The 18,960-nt window shown below is 51.1% G+C and overlaps 10 protein-coding genes across 10 annotated transcripts; 4 read left to right on the top strand and 6 right to left on the bottom strand.

The window, feature by feature from the left end:
* Window positions 1-98: 98 nt before the first annotated feature.
* JCM6883_003277 (uncharacterized protein) lies at window positions 99-981 on the bottom strand (the record flags this gene model as incomplete). Its single annotated transcript, XM_076635206.1, has 4 exons — window positions 99-253; window positions 316-543; window positions 623-673; window positions 906-981. The coding sequence occupies 4 exons, from the start codon at window positions 979-981 to the stop codon at window positions 99-101; spliced, it is 510 nt and encodes a 169-aa protein (XP_076484825.1).
* Window positions 982-1,559: 578 nt separating this feature from the next.
* Window positions 1,560-2,565, bottom strand: JCM6883_003276 (zinc finger MYND domain-containing protein; the record flags this gene model as incomplete). Its single annotated transcript, XM_076635205.1, has 3 exons — window positions 1,560-2,015; window positions 2,083-2,298; window positions 2,422-2,565. The coding sequence occupies 3 exons, from the start codon at window positions 2,563-2,565 to the stop codon at window positions 1,560-1,562; spliced, it is 816 nt and encodes a 271-aa protein (XP_076484824.1).
* Window positions 2,566-2,990: 425 nt separating this feature from the next.
* PRX1 (thioredoxin peroxidase PRX1) lies at window positions 2,991-4,192 on the bottom strand (the record flags this gene model as incomplete). Its single annotated transcript, XM_076635204.1, has 8 exons — window positions 2,991-3,065; window positions 3,145-3,349; window positions 3,425-3,468; window positions 3,535-3,612; window positions 3,675-3,779; window positions 3,859-3,880; window positions 3,959-4,038; window positions 4,136-4,192. The coding sequence occupies 8 exons, from the start codon at window positions 4,190-4,192 to the stop codon at window positions 2,991-2,993; spliced, it is 666 nt and encodes a 221-aa protein (XP_076484823.1).
* Window positions 4,193-6,034: 1,842 nt separating this feature from the next.
* Window positions 6,035-7,023, bottom strand: JCM6883_003274 (uncharacterized protein; the record flags this gene model as incomplete). The annotated part of the gene is made up of 4 exons (XM_076635203.1): window positions 6,035-6,524; window positions 6,587-6,649; window positions 6,718-6,840; window positions 6,914-7,023. The coding sequence occupies 4 exons, from the start codon at window positions 7,021-7,023 to the stop codon at window positions 6,035-6,037; spliced, it is 786 nt and encodes a 261-aa protein (XP_076484822.1).
* Window positions 7,024-7,232: 209 nt separating this feature from the next.
* JCM6883_003273 (glycosyltransferase family 69 protein) lies at window positions 7,233-9,341 on the top strand (the record flags this gene model as incomplete). Its single annotated transcript, XM_076635202.1, has 7 exons — window positions 7,233-7,454; window positions 7,516-8,376; window positions 8,438-8,460; window positions 8,530-8,836; window positions 8,896-9,082; window positions 9,145-9,215; window positions 9,282-9,341. The coding sequence occupies 7 exons, from the start codon at window positions 7,233-7,235 to the stop codon at window positions 9,339-9,341; spliced, it is 1,731 nt and encodes a 576-aa protein (XP_076484821.1).
* A 266-nt stretch (window positions 9,342-9,607) lies between these two features.
* Window positions 9,608-10,499, bottom strand: JCM6883_003272 (uncharacterized protein; the record flags this gene model as incomplete). The annotated part of the gene is made up of 5 exons (XM_076635201.1): window positions 9,608-9,850; window positions 9,916-10,014; window positions 10,087-10,208; window positions 10,280-10,349; window positions 10,416-10,499. The coding sequence occupies 5 exons, from the start codon at window positions 10,497-10,499 to the stop codon at window positions 9,608-9,610; spliced, it is 618 nt and encodes a 205-aa protein (XP_076484820.1).
* A 762-nt stretch (window positions 10,500-11,261) lies between these two features.
* Window positions 11,262-12,410, top strand: JCM6883_003271 (uncharacterized protein; the record flags this gene model as incomplete). The annotated part of the gene is made up of 1 exon (XM_076635200.1): window positions 11,262-12,410. The coding sequence occupies one exon, from the start codon at window positions 11,262-11,264 to the stop codon at window positions 12,408-12,410; it is 1,149 nt and encodes a 382-aa protein (XP_076484819.1).
* A 588-nt stretch (window positions 12,411-12,998) lies between these two features.
* JCM6883_003270 (uncharacterized protein) lies at window positions 12,999-14,506 on the bottom strand (the record flags this gene model as incomplete). Its single annotated transcript, XM_076635199.1, has 4 exons — window positions 12,999-13,137; window positions 13,221-13,451; window positions 13,518-13,750; window positions 13,817-14,506. 4 exons carry the CDS (start codon window positions 14,504-14,506, stop codon window positions 12,999-13,001), a joined length of 1,293 nt encoding a protein of 430 aa, XP_076484818.1.
* Window positions 14,507-14,908: 402 nt separating this feature from the next.
* RAX1 (Rax1p) lies at window positions 14,909-16,445 on the top strand (the record flags this gene model as incomplete). The annotated part of the gene is made up of 5 exons (XM_076635198.1): window positions 14,909-14,954; window positions 15,015-15,122; window positions 15,193-16,082; window positions 16,144-16,236; window positions 16,302-16,445. 5 exons carry the CDS (start codon window positions 14,909-14,911, stop codon window positions 16,443-16,445), a joined length of 1,281 nt encoding a protein of 426 aa, XP_076484817.1.
* An 883-nt stretch (window positions 16,446-17,328) lies between these two features.
* Window positions 17,329-18,890, top strand: JCM6883_003268 (uncharacterized protein; the record flags this gene model as incomplete). Its single annotated transcript, XM_076635197.1, has 7 exons — window positions 17,329-17,439; window positions 17,582-17,719; window positions 17,780-17,946; window positions 18,015-18,380; window positions 18,457-18,643; window positions 18,703-18,786; window positions 18,852-18,890. The coding sequence occupies 7 exons, from the start codon at window positions 17,329-17,331 to the stop codon at window positions 18,888-18,890; spliced, it is 1,092 nt and encodes a 363-aa protein (XP_076484816.1).
* Between the last annotated feature and the right edge of the window lie 70 nt (window positions 18,891-18,960).

The following is an 18,960-nucleotide window of genomic DNA, read 5'->3' as shown; positions in this document are numbered from 1 at the left end:
ATGGGTAAAAGGTTTCGAGGGAGAGAGAAAAGGGGAGATACAAGCGAGCGAGATCGTCCGTTTAAATGTATGTACAAGTTCGAATCCTAGCGATTTATTTACTTTCCGCCAGCCGGGGGAGGACCAGAGGGAGGGGCGTAGTAAGGTTGGGAGGTGGATTGCGAAGCGGCGGGAGGAGGGGATTGAGGAGGTGCGTATTGCGTCGTATTAGGCGCTTCGTAATGACTGTTGCTATCCGCTCGGTATCCAGAATCTGCAAATACGAGAGCGTCAGAGCGAGAATCGCGAGAACCGAGGAAGAATGAGAAAACTGACATTGAGGAGGAGGAGCCGGGTAATTCGATTGAGGTTGAGGTTCCCCGTATCCACCTTGTCCATATCCATTCCAAGCACCTCCTTGATGAGCTTGTTGAGCGTGCGGTAACCCTTGTCCATTTCCTTGAGGATAACTTTGAAGCGGGTAAGCCGTCTTGAACGCTCTTGCCCTTCTTCTACGCATTGTGAACCCGATGAGGAGGATAATGACAGCTACAGCGACCGCAACTATTGAACGATTTCGACAGATTTAGCCAAGAGATTCAACGATGACGAACGGCAGAAGAGTGAGAATTGTATGACTTACTACCGACTCCGATACCGATACGGGTTCCATAGTTGTTCCCGTTGCCGTAGTCTACATCGTATCAAGGCCGTAGGGAAGAAAGGAAGAGCGGGAGGCGGTGTCGAGGAAAGAGAGGGAGGCCGGCAAAGAGTCGAGGAAGAGGAATATGATCGAGGCAAGGGTCAGCTATGATGCTCTGGAGGAAGTATAGATGTGGCCAGTCCCCTCCTCGCGAGTCTACCCTCGAGGGAGCGAGGAGGAGATGGTTCGATCAAAACAATGATGAAAGAGATAACAAACTCACAGTACTGGGCTTTGACAGGGTTTGCTAGGGCTAGGACTGCTAGTGCTACTGCTGCTGATGTTGATGATGTGTGCATTGTTCGAAGTTGACGAAGTTAAAGGTGAGAAAGTGAGAGAGCGCAGTTCCAGAGTAGTGGAATTCCCAAGATTTCGACAGTTTCGGTGGCGTAATTTCCCTCTCTCTTGACTTCGCGCGTGGGGATCGACAAGAAACATTCGCTGATTCTTGGAAGTAAAGTTCACTGCAGAGCGTCGAAATCCCGCTTTCCCTTCGAAGCACGGACTCGTCTCAATCTTCGCTCTTTCGAAGTTTCTGTTGGAGACATTTCATCCCGACTGAGCAACGGCGTCGACACGCATAAACGAGATACTTCGGGTCACGACAGGTCAGTGAAAAACGAGAGGTTGATTGTCCGTCGCATCGTCAAGCTCAGTCACTCTCGGCGCGAAATCCAGAGCTTGAAGTCCTCAGGCTACACATCTAAAGCTACTACTGACAACGAAGCTTTGGCTCTCGCGGAAAAAACAAAGGCTTGCACAATAGAGGGAAAGAAAAGTCGCTATCAAGCCATGCTGACCGTCTCCCGTCCCTGTCTTCGCGATGAAGCTTCCTCCGTTGAACCGTCGTCCAATCTCCACCATTGACACGCTCCCGCTAGGCTTGAATTAAGACTGTATCTATCATGCTCCTGACCGCCTCCCGAGCTTTCTCTGGTTCAGTTTTCGACAGCTTCGACATGTCCAGAGAGGTGAGCACCGAGATTGAGTGGTCGACATAGTGGCGATACGACAATCGGCCTGCCTCAAGACCCCCTTCTGCGACCGCCGACATGTCGATAACGAGGACGGTGAAGATTAATAGCCGATGCTGGAAATCGCTTGTGAACGTCCAGTCGTCGGGGACAAGATGGTCCTCTATCAACCTCTCGGCGTGGCCCGCCGCGTAGCCCACAGCTTCCTCCTTCAGTAAATTGACGAGATCTTTCTTCGTGGCGACTGGCTGCTTCATGAAAGCCGTGATCTTGACCGAAAGCGCCGTACCGCGATGGAGCCGGATCCTCGACTCGTCAACTTGGTTGCTGTTGGAGGCGCTTATCGATTCGAGAAAGGTCTACGACTGAAAAAGCATCAGTTCATGTACAGCACGGGAGGCGAATATTCAACGTCGAAAATCCTACCCGGAACAGCACGTCAGCTCCTTCCTTCAGCAAGGGTCCATGAATCTCGGGCTCGCTCGACATCATTGCTGAAATGACTAGGTCGGACCAGGTCATGGGGCTGACAGGCGAGAGGGGTGAGTTCCGCAGCTCCCACGCTTCTTTCGCTTCTTCCTCCGTGAGAGGTGGCCATTCGAACGGATTCTTCCCGCAGACTCGCTTGTGTACGTGCCAAATCTACGTGAACAAGCGATCAACAACGAGGGAAAGCGATCGTAAAACGAAGGAGAAAGAGATGCAGTTCAATGTGTCAGCTTTTCGTTCGCTCGACGTCGCTTACTACGATGAGAGAGCACTCACGAGCCTTTGATGTTCGACCGAGCAGAAATACATCCAATCGAGTCCTGCTCGTTTACAAACTGAACATCCGACGGCCGTTTCTTTCCCGCATACGACGCATTGACCGAGAGCTGGAGAGGTGGAGGGAGGTTCCGAGGAAGACATCTTGGGGACCAGTCGAAGTTGTCGAACAGATGGGAAGTGAGTGAGGGGCAAAGAATCGAGAGAGGGAACTGACCTCGTTGCGCTTTGGCCTGCAATCAGGTCTTCCACGGCAAGTCCGGCGAGGTGGAAGAATGATCAGCAACTCGTCGAAATCGTGTATGATCTTGACAGTGCTTTGGCTGTATCGACGTCCGTGAGCTAAGCGAAGAGGCAAAAGTTAATACGACTTCAAATTTCGAGTCCTCTCAATTTCCTCCGAGTCAGTGACTAGCTTGCGACGGTGTTCGAGTGACTGAAAGTGTGATTTACTTGATTGACAGAAAGAGGAAACAGAACACAGAACAGGAAGGAGGGTTCTTCGCCCTCCTTCCGACAACAATTTTTCTTTTTAGCGAATCAGAATGTTTTCGAGAGCCTTCGCTTGCTTAGAGGGTGGTGAATCGGAGGTAAGGGTAGACGACTTCGACACCGTTCTTGAACATCTTCTCGGCATCCTCAGTCTAAGTATGCGCAACCACAAGTTCGCCCCGTTAGCTTCCTCCCAAATCTCAAGCGGAGGAAGCAAGAGTGAAAGCTCACCTTGACGGAAGGGTGAACGATGACACGATCTCCAGGAGTCCAATTCGCAGGAGTCGTAATCTTGTTCTTGTCACCAAGTTGAAGCGAGTCGATGACTCGCAGGATCTCGTCAAATTGACGACCGGTCGAGGCGGGGTAGGTCAACGTGAGACGGATCGTCTTCTTGGGATCGATAACGTAGACGGATCGGACGGTGAAAGGAATACTGTGTGCGAAGCGAAGGGAAAGAGGAGTCAGAACGAATCACGGTTGCGAGAAGACGAAAGTGTGACGAGCTCACCCCTTCGAGTCCAAGTTGGTCAAGTCTTGCTCGTCAAGCATGTCCTAGAGAAAAAAGTAACGAGGTTAGCGATTCCTTTTGAAAAGACGGAGAAGACGACAGGCACTCACGTAGAGAGCGGCAACCTCTCGCTTAGGGTCTGCGACGATAGGGAAAGAGAGAGAAACGTCGCCGAACTTGTTGATATCCTGTCGGAGCGAAAGTCGGGTCAACATCAAAAGGAAACGCAAGAAACGAAGAAGTAATTCACCTCAATCCATTCTCCGTGAGATTTCAATTCGTTGCAGGAGAGACCGAGAAGCTTGACGTTTCGTTCCTTGAATTTGGGAGCGAGCTTGGCGGCTTCAGCCAATTCCTAGCAGACGCCAAAACGAAAATGAGTTGAGCTGAGCGCATGTATCACGAAAACAGAACAGAAGGAACAGCGGGCGTACGGTGGTGCAGACAGGAGTGAAACTACAGGAAGTAGATCATGAAAACAGCGTGAGGTCAGCGAACGATCCTAGGGCAGGGAATGAGGGAGAGAGAACTTACTCGGCAGGGTGCGAGAAGAGGATGGCCCACGAGTCTCCGATCCAGTCGTGGAATTGGATGTCTCCTTGAGTAGTTTGGGCCTATCCGACAGTCGATAGGTCAGTTCAAGCACGCCAGAGAGGGAAGAGGGTTGCCGGAACAACCTCCGACGACTTCCGAAGAGGACATTGAGCTTACCTTGAAGTCAGGGGCGATGTTTCCGAGACGGAGTCCTTGTCTCTGGTTGGTGGCCATTCTGTTGTCGTGCTTCGATGGTCAGGATTGTTTCCGCGAGAAGTGGGGGGAAAACGTGGGAGAGAACGGTAGAGCCTATTGGACGATACTCACTTTGTAGTAGTAGCGTAAGTAAGGGTGGATATAGAGAGATGAGGAAAGAGTGAGGGAGCAGAGAGAGCAAGCGAAAGGAAATCACCAAACTCTTGCACGGCGGGCAAACCGGTGTCGCTTAAGGGGAAGGCGACTTCTTGACGGCTTTCTGTCGCCTTTCGCAAGCCGACATAGAGTCGTCTTCCAGAAAGGCGACCCAAAGACGCCCATCCGTCGTAGGTCCCGTCGCTTCGAGCTCCTATTATGTAAGAATGCGAATGCTCTTAAAGAGAATCAGGTTTATTGAATAGTCAGTGACCATCTAAGGCGAGAAAAGTCGGACTGCATTCTCGAGCTTGAGCTCAGCAAAGCGCCTGATCAAGCTCATCTACAATAAAGGAGAGTCTCTAACATGTCCTGACACGTCCACGATTGCAGTTCCAGCCCAAACGCTTCGGCCTCCGCTTTCAATGATCCAAAGTGAAAAATGGAAAACGTGAAGACTCAAGAGACAACGAGTAACTTCGGCTTCGGGCTCCTCGACTTTCCCTAACTCTTAACTCTACGAGTGGGTTTCCCAAGAGCTCCTCCATTACCAGCAAGGCTCGTCATATGAAGCGAGGCTTCGTCCTCTTTCGGGTCGCTGGCTTTCTTCTCGTGTTGGTATGTTGTGGGTTGAGCAAGCGGTTGAAGCGAGGTAACACGGCTTCAGATCGGAGAGCGAAAGAAGGGCAGTCACGAATGACAGTAGACTGCGTCGAGAGCGAGGCGAAGTTTCGAAAGCGAAAATTGCCGTGTCGCCGAAGGCTCAAGCGTTGAGGTCCAGACTGCGTAGGCGGGGCGGCAGATTGAGGAAGTCTGGACAGAGCAAAGAGGGCGCGGGAGGAAGTCGGCGAGATGAGATGAGAGGGAGGGAGAGAGGGGGAAGGGGAGAATTCGAGTCAACTTACGGAAGACGAGCTGACGATCGCAACTATAGACGTACCTCAATGTTTACTCATCACTGTACGCTTCCATGATTGCCGCCGCAGGAGGCGCTGGAGGAGAAGTATCAAGTCGAAGAGGGATTTGTCCTGACTGGCTGCCGAGCTGCCGTGACCGTTGAATCGCGTTCGAAAGCATGAGAGCTCTGATGCGCTGCTCTAATCCGAGGCGAGAGATTGATCGAGCTTCGGTGACGAGGAGAAGCTGAAGGTTAATCGATCTATCATCCGAGTTCACTAAAAGATGCGATATCAGCCTCACTCGGTTGTATAGCACAAGCTAAAGCGACGGGACCTACGACGGATGGGCGTCTTTGGGTCGCCTTTCTGGAAGACGACTCTATGTCGGCTTGCGAAAGGCGACAGAAAGCCGTCAAGAAGTCGCCTTCCCCTGAAGCGACACCGGTTTGCCCGCCGTGTTGCCTCGATGTCGCGATCGCAATTGCGGTCTCTGTCTCAGTTTTATTTCGTCTTGATCCTTGAGAGGGGCTTGCACGCTGAGCTCCTACAAGTCTGAGCAACATTCGTTCGCAACATGATCATAAAAGACCATCAACCGTTGCGGAATTTCCTCTGTTCGAAAGTGCGGGGCGTAAGCTGGAAGCTTCGCAAAGCTCGAAGCGGTAGGACGGTGTGAAATAGCAACAAAAGAAAGTCTATAGATACACAGAAGAAAGCGGAAGAGGCGACGAACCCAAGGATACAACGAAGTGAACGAACAGGAAGAGAATCGCAGAAAACCAAACCGAAATCCGACGAGGACAGCCGTACAGCAAGGCGTCTCTCCCTAGTTGCCAAGTTGTCTGTTCCTCCATTCCAACCACTCTTCATGATCGACCTTGACTTTCTTACTCTGATATCTGCTCACTTTACACTTCTTCCTCAATTCTTCCGTCACGGTTCCTTTGTATCCAGCTTTTCGGATCGCAGCATTCACTGCGTCTACTTTCGACCAACCTTGCTCTCCAGCTACGTCGGGAAGGAACGTTGCGTGTAAGACTGTTTTCAATCGATTCGGATTCGCGGAACGAGGGAGGGATAATTCGAGTTGAGGTAGAGACGATAAGGAGCGATAACTGGTTGAAGTCGTCGAGAGGGCATCGGTTGATCCAGTGGAAGGCGTAGATGCGGTCGAAGGAGTAGAAGAGGAAGAAGAAGGGCTCGAGGAGGGAGGAAAGGTCAGAGCTGGGTTTGGGAATTGAACGTAAATACCGTGGACGTCGAGAGTCCAATCGAGGTGGTCTTTGCACTCCTGAAAGTCGGTTAACAACGATACTCTGTTACTCGAAGGATTGATTCAGTTGATGTCGAGCTGCGCGCTCAAGAATCCTCGACTAACCCGCATTGCAATCGCTTCAACTCTTTCAAAGTGACGGGGTCGAACCGATGATCACGGAAGGCACTAGACGAAAGGTTCGAATGGCGTCAGTGCCGACTCAATCGCAACAAGAGAGGAGGAAGGAGCTTTACCTGATTGCAGCATAATCTTTCAACCCATCTCTTAGCGGCATCGCTTCAAAGTTTCCGATACAGCCCCTTAACCTGTACTCTCCATCTGATCTCGACTTGATGTTCCAGGTGACGAACAAGGGACTAGAGGCCATCAGGGAGAGACTCGGTAAGTGGGGAAAGGAAGAGGAGGAGGAGAGGAGTGGGAAGGACTCACAACTCGAGGGAATCATCAAAATCGGGTTCTAGTAATGTAGAGTTGTTCAATTGTGCGTTGATGGCTTCGAAGCAGAGGTAAGCGTGTTCATTGATAGCTTCTTCCGACATCCGAACGGGAAAAGCAGCGTGTGATGAGCGGACAAGGTGTACGAGAGGGCGTGTGAGCTACTGTGTGGTCGATCGAGGGCCACAAGGAGTCCGACAGAGTTGATGATGAGGGGCAGAAGGAAAGTCTTGATTCGGATTCCCTTTCGCGCGATTAAACTCCAGCTCGACTCTTTCATTCCCAGCGCTAGCTGGCTAGACGCCTCGCGAGCATGAACAACTATCAATCACCCTATAGCTCGATCAACACGGGCTCGCGACTACGGCAGCGTCAACGTCGACCTCAATCTTCGATCAGTTTAGCGTTCCAACAACCCGCCGAAGCTGGCAACGCCGTCCTGCTCTTCGTGAAACGCAAAGCTGGATCCATATTGTCCTTGACTATCGGAGTCTTGATCGGTTTATTCGTAGCGGGACTCTTCAGCGGAGGAACAGTAAGTTTGATCACTCTCTCTCTCTCACATCACCTCGCTAACGGTGTGATGGATGTGACAGCAACAAACAGTACCAGGATGGAAGGGACCTGGTCCAGCCGATATGTGGACACAAAGAACTGGAGTTCACCGGAATCCAGTTTCTCTCCCGACTCTCGCTCAACGTGAACGAGTCTTCAAAATCATGGCGACTCTGACCGGTCACCACACTCGATACTGTCTCCGAAACGCCCAGAAAGCCTACCGACGTCAAGTCTACGAACGCTACGAGCCTTTAGTCGGGTACGAGCAAAAATCGAAACGGAAAGGATTGTTCCAAAGAGTCGTTCCGAAAGTCGCTAGGAGGGGTTTCTTCAGTTCAGATGACGAGATGACAGAGGTGGAGCAAATCTTCAGTCATTCGAGGGACGGGAGGGACGCGAAGGCGGTAGCAGGGACGAAAGGGAGAAGTTTGAGTCGAACTCCGTACGAAGGTCACAAGTACTACTTCGCGATCAACCTCTACAACTCGTTCGACATCATTCCCGACCTCTTCAGTAACATGTTCAAGGTATCGGCGATCCTTGGGTTTCACAACGTCTTCATTTCGGTTTACGAGAACGGTTCGAACGATCAAACGAAAGCGCTCCTCAGGTTATTCGACGCCCTAGGTCGATCAATCGGACTACGAATCGTCATTCGTACTTCGTTACGTACTCGAGGAACGTTCAACCACCGAATCGAGTACTTGGCAGAAGTTCGAAACGCCGCTTTGGCTCCGTTGTGGGAATTGAGGGAAACTGAGGGAGAAGTTTTCGATTCAATCATCTTCATGAACGATGTCTTGCCCTGTATCGACGACATCTTGGAATTAGTTTGGCAGAGTAGGAGACAGAACGCGGGAATCACCTGTGGTTCAGATTACATCTTCCACGACGAGGTCGTAAGTGTCTATTCCTCAACCGTCTCCGAGCTCATCGCGTTGACGCTTCCTCCCACTGCAGGGTCAACCCGTATTCTACGACAAGTACGCCTCGCGAAACGATGTACTTCGTTTTTTTTTTTTGGACTGAACTGACTAACGCTCATCTTACAGTTGGGTCGCACGAGATATCAACGGTACAGCACTCGAGAATGCTCCTTTCGAAGCCGTGTTCCACCATCAAGAATCCGCCTGGCGCTTCCAACGACACTTGCCCGTTCAAGTTCAATCTTGTTGGAACGGAATCGCCGTCCTGGATCCGGCACCGTTCTACGCTCACCCTCACGTCAAGTTCCGAATGGCGAATCTCAGCGCGGGAGAATGTTCAGCTTCGGAGTGTTCGTTGATCTGTAACGATTATTGGCAAGCGGGATATGGTCGAATCATCATGATTTCGAGGGTCAAACTCGCTTACGATAACGTACGCACTTACCTTTCTCTGCGTCTTTGCTCATTGACTGACTTCTCGTCGAGCGACAGACTGTCTGGGAGATCATTCACCCCGAGAGAAGGAATTTGACGTACATACGAGGTTACACGAGGCTTGGAGGAAACCCGGACGACCCTCACTCCGATCCGCAAGATCGTAGTTGGTACGGTCCTCACGATCGATTGTTCAGGCAAGAAGAAAGTGAGGCGATTGTTTTCCGTCAACCGCCGCCTTACGGTAAGTCATTCTATTTCGCTTGCTCGATTTTGTGCTTGTCTCTGATGACATCGTTCGTCCAGTTTGGTGTTGGGGATGGGACGGTGCAGGAGATCTGGATGGACCCGATGTTGAGCCCATCTGGGAACCTATGGTAAGCTTCCTATTTCGAAGTTGGTATTCACTCGCCCCTGAGTTATGCTTACACTTCCCGTAACAGCCCAACTACACGATGGATACAACACTGGTTCGACACGATCGATCCTTCACAGAGCTATAGGCTCTCGAGGAAGGCTTACAGGGAAGAAGAGGAAGACATGTCGCGGTAGATTTTCGTTCACTTATTTTTATACCCTCATTTTGCAATTTGTCTCTGTTGATCATCTCTCTCTCCCGCGTCTCTCCTCGAGATTCTCATCTTGTCCTTCGCAGTCTGCATGACGCGGGCTTTCACTCGTTTCTGTCGCTTCAGCTTTTTTTCTTCTCTCGTTCTCGCCAAAGCTTGATGCGGCTCGACTGATAACGAATCCATTGTCACCACCGTGCTCAACGTCCCCCGCGACGATACTCATCTCTCGAATTGTCTGTCTCTTCTTCAGATTGATCCGAATCGCTCGGTGCCTCCTTGCTGTACCCCTCATTCCCACTCTCCCCGTCGCTACCACGGCTGCCTCCGCGTCTCGAACGACGACCACCAGCTGCCCATCGAGGGTCATACAGAGAGAGAACGTGCATTCGAATCGCAAGCACGACCAACCCGATTCCGGCGCTCTGAGAGAGCGCTGCGACCTAGGTTCGGGTGAGACACCGTCAGCGAGAAGAAATAGACAAGAAAGACTCGGGAAATGCCTTACAATGAGCAATGCTCGGAACATCGTATCGTCTAACGAAGCTTTCTCACTCGCTCCGACAAAGAACGAGATGTCGATTGACAGATTTGCCATCCAGAAGGGCTATCGGCGGGAACACACAAGCTAAGATCAGCGCTGAGGCAGACCCCATTGCTCGATGAGAAGAGTGCGCACCAGAAGAGCTAATCCGAGGTCTTTGTGAGAATCTGAGAACTTATGCATCACGATCAAGGTGAGAGCTGCAGCTATATACGCTGCCTCGATGGCAGAGAATACGGCTGCTTGAATGTAGACGTCTGATGACAAGCCGACACAGGTCAGCCTGAACGAACCGTTGAGATTGAGAGTTGCGAGAGAAACAACTTACAGTTCGGAGTATCGTAACTTTCGATTGCGACGAGGATAGCGAACGCTAGATCGAGCGCGACAGTAGTGCCCTACGATCTCGAGCTCCTGTCAGTATCACCCCGAACGAGAAAAGGGGCACAGAGACTTGGACTCACGCAGAGAGCTCGAAATGCAATCTTATACCTCTTACGCCATTGAGCAGGATCGACATTCTTCTGGAGGTGCATATGTCGTCCCATGTCGTGCGTCGGGACGGGGAGGCGTGGAAGGGAGAGCCGAGAGGTACTGCTGTCGAGGAAAGGGTTGGTGCTCAAACTCCGTTAAACTCCCGCGGACTGGGGATTAGTCTCTCGGAACTACTCCAGCAGATGCTAACATGTCCTAGGCGCACAATAGACGTAGCGGATCGACGGTGGGGGTTGAAGGGGGGTCAAAAGAGATCAAGTTGAGTGACGGGAAAAGACGGTCGAGAGAGGCATTTGCTGCGCCTCGGTCATTTCACCCAGATTCTGATCCATATCGCTAGCTGTGTGGGGGACTCGGAAGCTTCTGGAATCGATGAGAGGTGACAAGTGAAGAGAATCGAATTGATTCATCGCAGCTCTCCTTCTCACCCTTCATTCGCCTACTTGAACTCCTCGCAGTCAGCACGAGAACAGTCTCTGTAGCTATCGTCTGCCGAAAATCATCCCCCCATCAAGTCTACTTCTCGAACATCGACTTCCACCGCCTAATCTCGCACCCTCGTCCCTCGAAGACGTCTACAATCGGGTAGCAACTCGGTACATCCACGTGTGAGTAGGTTATGTGCATTCTGTGAACTCGCACGCGGATTGTCTGACGCGAGACAGCAGGGTCGTCTTTTTCGCTCGCTCGAGCCTCGTACTGTCCTCTACCAATTCCCCCCTTGTTCTTCCTCGCCGCCTCAACCGCTCGACAACATCGACACTTATCTACTCCGCTTTCCTGCAGTCTCCCCTCGTCCTCCCCCCGACCTGAATATGCTCGCCGCTTTCGTTCCGAACGAAGTTCTTCTCGACATCGTTTCGCATTTCACTCTCGGGAAAACTCAGGTCTCCACCGAGGCGGGGAAAAGCGTCTCACTCGTCTGTCAAGCCTGGCTGCCCGTCGGTCAAGTGTTACGATGGGGAACAGTCGGCATCACGACTGCGAAAGTCACTTCTCTCCTCTCCCACTTCACTGAACACCCTCACCTCGCCAAACTCGTTCGAAGGCTCTACATCAACTTCCACGCAGGGGAGAGATCTGAAGATATGAACGAAAGGGCATTCGCTACGCTACCTCTTCTCCTCTCGAAATGTGTCAACTTGAAGGTACTCGACATCTGCGGCCAGATGGGCCGATACCTTCTCCCGAGTCTCAAAGCAATCTCGCAGTTTCCCGATCTTACCCACCTCATGTTCGTCTACCTCGGCGATGTTGCCTGGACATACGAAATGGCGACTCTCTTCGACTCAGGATTCCGCTCCCTCACCCACCTCGTTTTTGATGGCTACTTCCTGAACCTTCGAGTACTCGGCGTCAATCGCTCTCGTTCGAAGAAGATTCAACTTGAAGACTTGTCATTGTTTTGGAAGAACGAACCTTACTACGGTCCCGACATCGTCGACCTCGCAGGCCGTTTCCTCTCCCACTTCGACCCGAACACTATGCGTACCGGTTACTTTCGTGAAGCGGCAGTCACTCAAGATGCGTTCGAGTGGTTCTCGGCCTGTCCGAACCTCGTCAAATTTGAACTCTTCTTGACCCAAACTCAATCGTACACTTTCGACAAGCTCCTCGCCGTCCTCCCTCGCTTTCGCTCTCTCAAGACTTTCATCGTCAAGATCTTCATGGATGAAGACTGCTGGGACCTCGCCCTCGAATCGCCTGTTCCTCTCCCAGTCGTTCTCTCCAGCTTCCCTCCGAATCTTCGTGCCTTCGAAGCGAGAGAGTTGAGTTTCTTCGGCGCCCAAAAATCGATCCCGGTCCGTCGACTCGAGAGCTCGGAGGTCCCTCGCGCTCGACGTCTTCTCGCGACTTGCCTGGATGATCGGGATGAAGGTGTGAAAGAAATGGAAATCTGGACGGATGAGACTGGACCCAACGCTCAATGGTACCGCAACGTCGAGGAGAACGAAAGCGAATGATCAGGTATGTTGTCCTTCTCCCTAAGTAGTCATTCCTCCCGCCGAGCTGATCGACCAGACTTTATTCCCAGAAGATCAATTCTCGACCCCTTTCCATCTCTCCATAGCTCCGACAACCTCGTTTCTCCTTCCTCCTCCCTCTGAACTCCCTTATCCACTCTCAAAAACGAAAAACCCCTAGTCTGTTCTCCTTTCTGCAGATTTCACCCTTTTCTGTTTCGCACTTTGTTTCGCCTCGAGTCTTCGCCGGTCAAACTCTGTTCCTCTTCCCCGTCTGTCCGAGTATCTTTTGTTTTTGTTCCTTTCTTTGCAAGTCCGGTTTCGCTAGCTACCCCTTCGACAGCCTTCTGCCCATTTTCGCTTTCGGAACGCGAGACGAGAGACGACTCTTGTCTGTCCAGAGGATGGGCTCTGATCAAAGCCAGGTTTTGACCGAGGCGACTATTTAACTCAACTGATAGCTAGGGTCGGGAGAAGTTGGTATATAGAGGCAAGGAGTTTACAAGCTTGAATATCGATAACAATACAAAATTGGCCATACAATGTGTCCATCTCGTCATTCGCTACGCTGCTACATGCTCACTGAAGTTACCTCCCGCCACCTCGACTCGACTCCTTCTTCATTCCTCCCAATTCGACAGCGTAACCGATCGCAACCCTTACGAATTCACGAATATGTTCGAGTGAGTAACCTTCTGCGTTCATAGTGTCTCTCGTAGAATGCATGCTAGTGAAACTCGCCAATGCCTCATCAGTCCTCGCTCGCTTGACGCCAAATGATAGACAGATGAAGCAAAAGTCTGAGCTCACTTCGGGTTCGAATCCTCGAATTTTCCCTCCGCCAAACAAGTCGACGGATATCCATTCTTCGTGAAACTCGCGTAATCACTGCAGCTATACCCACATTCAGTTTCGGCGTAGGGGATCGTAGCGAATTCGTTAACGACGAGTTTCATGAATTGTACGAGATCGTGGTTCGTCCCGTCTGTGATCATCCCGATAACGGGTTTCGTACCGGGTTTGATATACGCTACGACGTCCCTGTTTGACCAATCCCTCATTATCAGCGATCTCTTGCGGAGACGGTTGAAAGCAGAAAGAACGAACATGTGAAACATCGCTTTCACTTCCTTCCTTTTGCTTCTGTACTCTTTCGCGATCTCACCAGATCCCAAGAGTCCCCCTTCTTCAGCCGAGTAGAAATGGAATTCGATGGGGTTCGAAACGGGGTTGAATCCGTGAGAAAGGAGTTGAGTTAGAGTCGAGATGAGAGTAACGGTTCCGGATGCGTCGTCATCTGCTCCTGGAGCGGGAAGGAACGGGAGAGAATTGGTTGAATCCTTTCGACAATCGAAGCCGAGTGAGATGGTGTTTCAAAAGTCGGGAAACAAGATTCGAGGACTCACTTGATGTGCGCTCAAGATGACTACCTCGTCCTTATAGTCCTGAGTCTTGATCGCAGGCTCCCACCTAACAATAATACTCTTCTGAATCCATTCATGTTGAAACTCCCTAAACGTGATCTTCGCTTTCGAATTCAAACTCGAATGCAACTCCTTCAAGTGATTGAGGAGGAATAATTGCGAGTCTCGGCCGGTTTGGGATCGGTAGTATCGAGTACGGAACCCAGTGAAGGTCTTGAGGAAGTCCTTAATCGAAGGAAGCGAGATTGATTCGAAGAGAGGAGAAAGGGAAGAAGCATTATGTGCGAGGTGGGAAGGGTAAGGAGTTGACGGTTTCGTGAGTACAACGTGGGAGTCGTCTTCGTTGGTGATATCGATATAACGTAGTCCAACGAGGGAAAGGAGAGCTTTCTGACCCTCGGTCAAATCGACGATTGAGCCTCCTGACCCATCTTGAGCCCTCAATCGGATCCGACGGGGTTCGGTCCATTGCGAGATGTGTTCTTGGAGCTGAGAGAGGTGGTCGAGAGGTAGCTGGGCAAGTTTAGACTCGATTGAGGAGGAGAGGAGCGATTCCGAAGCAGGGAGGTTGAACGAGGCGGAGGAGGAAGGCGAGAGGAAAGGGAGTTGCTGGAGTGGCGAGGGAGCAGCTAGTGCTACCGAGAGCAAGCTCAATAAGGGAAGGAGGTGCATGATTCGGTGAGGGTCGCGAGTAGAGGGCAGAAGCGAGAGACAGTCACTCGTTCGTCTCCTTCATCACCGTTCGACCTCTTCCGTGCAACAGCACTTCGGCAGTCGATACTCCAGCAGGCGACTCAGCAATCGATCGATTAAGCGAGCGAGTCCCGGATTGTTTAGGCCTTGGAATTCCTTTGATCAAACACACCTACCTCTCACGACCGTCGACTCTGCAAACTCATTAGTGAAGTATACATTAGCTCAGGTGAGTGCAGAGACCCCCCTTGTACCCTGCCGTAACTCAACTTCTTGCCGGAGAAACGCGTCCTCACTCAACGTTTCTTGTCCTTCCTCTCCGTGATCAGACAGCAGGATACGAAGATGGCACAAACTCATCAACAGCAGCAACAGCAACAGATGAGCCGTAATCGCTTGCCTTCTCTCGCAGAGGTGCTTCGAAGGAGTACGTTCCTCCTTCTTTCTTCTCATCATTCCCTGAGCTGAACTCCGAGCACTCGAACAGATACGAGACCACCAGTCGATCTGTACTGCTACTATCTGTTCTTGCAGAGGGAAGGTTCAGAAGACACATTGGATTTCTGGTTGGACGTTCAACAGCACGAGAATCTCTGTTCGTCCTCTCCCTCGTAATTCACGTCTCGTGCGACGTCTGACTGACGTCCGATCTCGTGCATATCTAGGTCGAGCGTATTTCAAGGATTTGAGGAAATCTGGAAGACAAGTCAAAGACGATTGGCCTCAATACCACCAAGTCGCGAGAACTCGAGGAAGTATCTACGGCAACGTGACCGGAATCCGACGAGGAGAATCTATCACCAACTCGGAATTCAGTCACACGGAAGAATCACCGTTCCAACGTGAACCAAGGAGAAGTTCCGAAGGAGGAGGAGCAGGAGAACCTGGTCGATTATCAGTCACGAACGATGAGCAACAACAATCACGCAGAACTCCTTCTCCTCGACCTTCTGCCGCTTCGCATTCTTCTACGAATTACCCTCTCTCGCCGACGCTCAAGGCGCTTTACCCTCACGATCACGACGATTCTCAGGAAGAGATCCGAGACTCTCCCGAACAAGATTCGACTCTTCGACGACGAGGTGGGAAAGAACGTTCATCGACTTCAGGCAACGGAGGAGGAGGTGCACAACCTTTCATCCCCCGTTCGACCGCGATCAACCGTACCGATTTGATCGCATCCGCCGAACGAATCTTTTCTCGTTACCTCATGCCTGGATCCGATAAAGAGATCTACCTACCCTCTTCCCTTCGAATCACTTCGTTCCCGATCTCTTCTTCAGTGTTACCGGCTGTCACGCATCCAGATTACGATCAAGAATCGAAAGCGCAAGCTCTAGTACCCGACATGTTTCATCATCAGAAGGAATTCGTTTATCGTTCGATGGAAATGGATAGTTTCCCAAGGTTCTTGAGGGCGAAAGCGTTTGGAAACTTGACGGGAATTAGTGCACTCGTGAGGTTGGGATTAGGGTTGGTCGCGTTGTGGGCAGGGTTGGCGACGGCTTTCAGTTTGATCTTTTTGGATACGAAACCTAAAGTTACCAGGTTATGGGTACGTTCACTTTCATGCTTTTCGCTCGATGGGTGTCCGCTGACGATGACTCGAACTGTAGATCATTCTACCCTTCACCGTCGGAGTCGTCAATCTCGTCGCTCATTCTTACGATTTGGATCCTTTGATGGTTTTTATGGGCCTCTCAGAAACCGTAAGTCTTGCTCTTCATCGAGCTCTTCTCTCTTGATCATTCATGCTAACGTTTTCTCGCCGTAGACGCCGTTCCGAACGATCGGAATTCGAGAACCTTACGTTCGCAAACTCCTCTTCGGACGAGCGTTATGGGTTACGTTCCTTTCGACGGTCATCATTGCCGTATTGACCGTCATCTTCTGGGCTGTACCCGGTAAACGACTCTGAAGCGACTATAATTCTTCCTTCAAGATACCCATTTTATCGAACTTTAATTTACCCTTCATCGAGCTGGTCTCTACACTATCCACACTCTTTCACATTCCTCCACCACTCTCGTTTATCACCATGGACACTAGATTCACATTATTCAGCGAACCACTCAGTTTTCAAAGTGAGCATGTTTTCGTTTGATTCCCCCATTTCACCCTTTCTACCGTTTCTGCCTTTGATCTACGTTCTTTCTTTATGACTTGAAGTACCACCTCGTTACCTGGCAAGGAAGATACCCTCTTTTCCCTCAATTCTCGTAATCGATACAGATTTCTCGTTTCAATCGCATTTCTTCAGACTCCTTCAATTCGTCGATGAGCCGTCTGTCTGCGCTGGAGCAGACGTACTGATACTACGCGACAAATTGAGCTCGTCCACTGCAGTGCTGGAACCGAGCCACGCTCGAAGGTCTCAACCCGTGAGTTTTCAGATTTAGATCTCTATTCGATCCAAGAGTGATCCAAGCTTGCTGCGAATAGCATGTTGCTAATTTTGGGTGTATTGAGAAGGAAAGGAAGGAACGCGAAACGTCGCGAACCCAAATTTGAGTTTGTTTACCGACTTCAAATTTTCCATCGCTCTCTCTCTCTCACCTTACGCTCATTCTATCCTCAAAAGGCGCCCGATTTGCACCTTCACACACTCGTTTCGACCTCCGAAAGCCTTCAAGACCCCCTTCTTGATTCGCTCGATCAGTTCTCGCCTCGCCAGTTTCGAAACTCTCTCGATCAACACCCACGCGACGAGCCCGCCCTCGAAAGGACAACTTCTTCTTCATCCTCCTACCACTCACTAGCAAAGCATCAAAACCAGCTCAAAAGCACAGTAGAAGCAGAAGATGAGATCCACTACTAGCTCAACTTTCACGAGTTTAGCGTTCGCCGCTCTCGTTTCCCTCGTCAAGGCCGGCGGAATCATTGACAACACTGTCGAAGCAGCTCGTTTACTCGTAAGTACTCTCTTCGCCTCTCTCCTAGTCTAGAGCTGCGCTGAACTCTATGTTCTCCCTCATCATTTTCCCGAAATCCTTCATTCAACATCGATTTTCTCACCCGCCCTCTTCCGCCATTTCCTCCGACACCCTCATGTAGGCGCAAGCGAGTGGACTCAATGGAGAAGGGAACTATGTCATCACGAATGTCAAGACGGGTCAGCAATTGACTTTCTCTCGCGACGGAGGAACGACCAATTTCTACCCTCAATCCGGTGGTGATCCCGTTGCGATCCAGGTCAGTCCTCCACCATATATCTCGTAAGTAATTGAAATTGATCAAGTATTGCGGATTCAGTTCGCTGGAAACGCTGCTCGTATTTCGGGAGGAAACAACAAGTGTGCTTCGGCGCAATGGAGTTACGATTTCGAGGGAGGGGTAGATTACGCCGCGGTATCGTACGCTTGCGCAGTAGGAAACGGTTTATTGACTGGAACTGATACCCTCGAGAAGACTAAGCAATGGTGAGTTCTCTCGGATTTTCTTTCTCGCTTGTTTCCGGGCGAAGCTGACGACTCTGGCGACGATGTAGGTGGTACTTTGTTCCCGCTGGAACTACCCCGGATGCCTCGAACGCCGGAGCCGTCACTGCCGACAAGCTCAACTCTTTCAAAGATTCGAAAGCTGCCAAAGTTGCTTCTCAACAAGTCGACGAAGCCACCTCTACTCCCGAACCCAGTCCCGCCCCCGCCCCCGCGCCTGCTCCCACCGACGTTGACGTTTCCGTCAGCTCTGAGTCGTCCGGATCGGGAGAGTTGACCCTCGATCAACAGAAGGCGAAATACGGATATTACCTTGGAATGGGGAGAATCAACATCAACGACGTGGATACGAGTGGTGTCAACAAGAAAGACAGGTCGACTTGGATCTGTAGACACGGGGCAGCTTGGTTGGCAAGGTGAGTATCGAAACTTTCAGGTCTCCTCTCTTTTAGCGAGAACTCAAAAGCGCTGACCGTGCTTTTGCGTTTTTAGACACCCGAAATACGTCGAGAAGAACGTCGAGTGCGCTTCCGACTTGGCGGCTTACCTCAAGGATCACCCTGAAGACTCTCGTGCCGCTCGTCGTCTCGCGAAACGAGCTTCTCACCATGATATGGCGAAGAAGTTGGCGAAGAAGTCTCAGCAAACTTACTACATTATTGCCGTTGATCACATTCTCGTGAGTCATCCCTATACCGGTCACCGCGAGTGCAAGTGCTGACCACGTCGAGCTCGCAGGACATGTCGACTCGTGCGATCGCTGGAAACTCGCTCGCTACTTTCGGTGGATACACTTCGACCACCCTCAGTCTCTGGAACCAGGTAAGTTACGACTGCCCTTCTCGCGCGTCAATTACGGGAAGCTGACCTCTCATCACTGTCTGCAGGGCGACGATTCCCAACTCTGGACCGTCACTTCGGCTTAAACCCCTTCCTTTAACCTCTCTTCTTCCCATCCTAATTGGCTAGCGCGACTCCGTCTCCCCTTCTTCTCGT

Source organism: Sporobolomyces salmoneus (assembly GCF_050403485.1).
Source record: "Sporobolomyces salmoneus JCM6883 DNA, S_salmoneus_JCM6883_v1_ctg87, whole genome shotgun sequence".
In the NCBI taxonomy this organism is placed as follows: Eukaryota; Fungi; Basidiomycota; class Microbotryomycetes; order Sporidiobolales; family Sporidiobolaceae; genus Sporobolomyces; species Sporobolomyces salmoneus.
The sequence above is the reverse complement of the archived record's forward strand: the minus strand, read 5'-3'. Positions and strand labels throughout refer to the sequence as shown.